Source organism: Antrostomus carolinensis, unplaced genomic scaffold (assembly GCF_000700745.2).
Source record: "Antrostomus carolinensis isolate BGI_N321 unplaced genomic scaffold, ASM70074v2 scaffold18625, whole genome shotgun sequence".
Lineage (NCBI taxonomy): Eukaryota > Metazoa > Chordata > Aves > Caprimulgiformes > Caprimulgidae > Antrostomus > Antrostomus carolinensis.
In genome coordinates this window covers 16,826-17,046 of record NW_010315896.1, presented here as the reverse complement: position 1 = coordinate 17,046, position 221 = coordinate 16,826, and the positions used below count along the sequence as shown (strand labels likewise).

Genomic DNA, 221 nt, shown 5'->3' with positions numbered 1-221 from the left:
CTCGCTCCTGCTTACGGCCCCCATGATGGTGATGACCCGGCTGCGGGATGGGGGCGGTCCCCACAAGCGTATCTGCATCCCCACCTGGACGCCAGCGGCCTTCCGGCTCTACCTGACGGTGCTCTTTGCCACCAGCATCCTGGTACCTGGTGTGATGCTGGGCATTGTCTATGCCTGCCTGGCCCGGGCGTACTGGTCCTCTGCCTGGGGCCCAGGGCTGC

The 221-nt window shown here is 66.5% G+C and overlaps 1 protein-coding gene across 1 annotated transcript in view; it reads left to right on the top strand.

Annotated features, from left to right (window-relative positions):
* Positions 1 to 7: 7 nt before the first annotated feature.
* The window catches only part of LOC114818575 (urotensin-2 receptor-like), a gene marked incomplete at its 5' end in the record, with an annotated part of 573 nt that continues 359 nt past the window's right edge, over positions 8 to 221 (top strand). Inside the window, one exon of the mRNA XM_029084984.1 lies at positions 8 to 221. This exon is cut by the window's right edge and continues 359 nt beyond it. Within this exon, the coding sequence (XP_028940817.1) occupies positions 8 to 221 (214 nt within the window).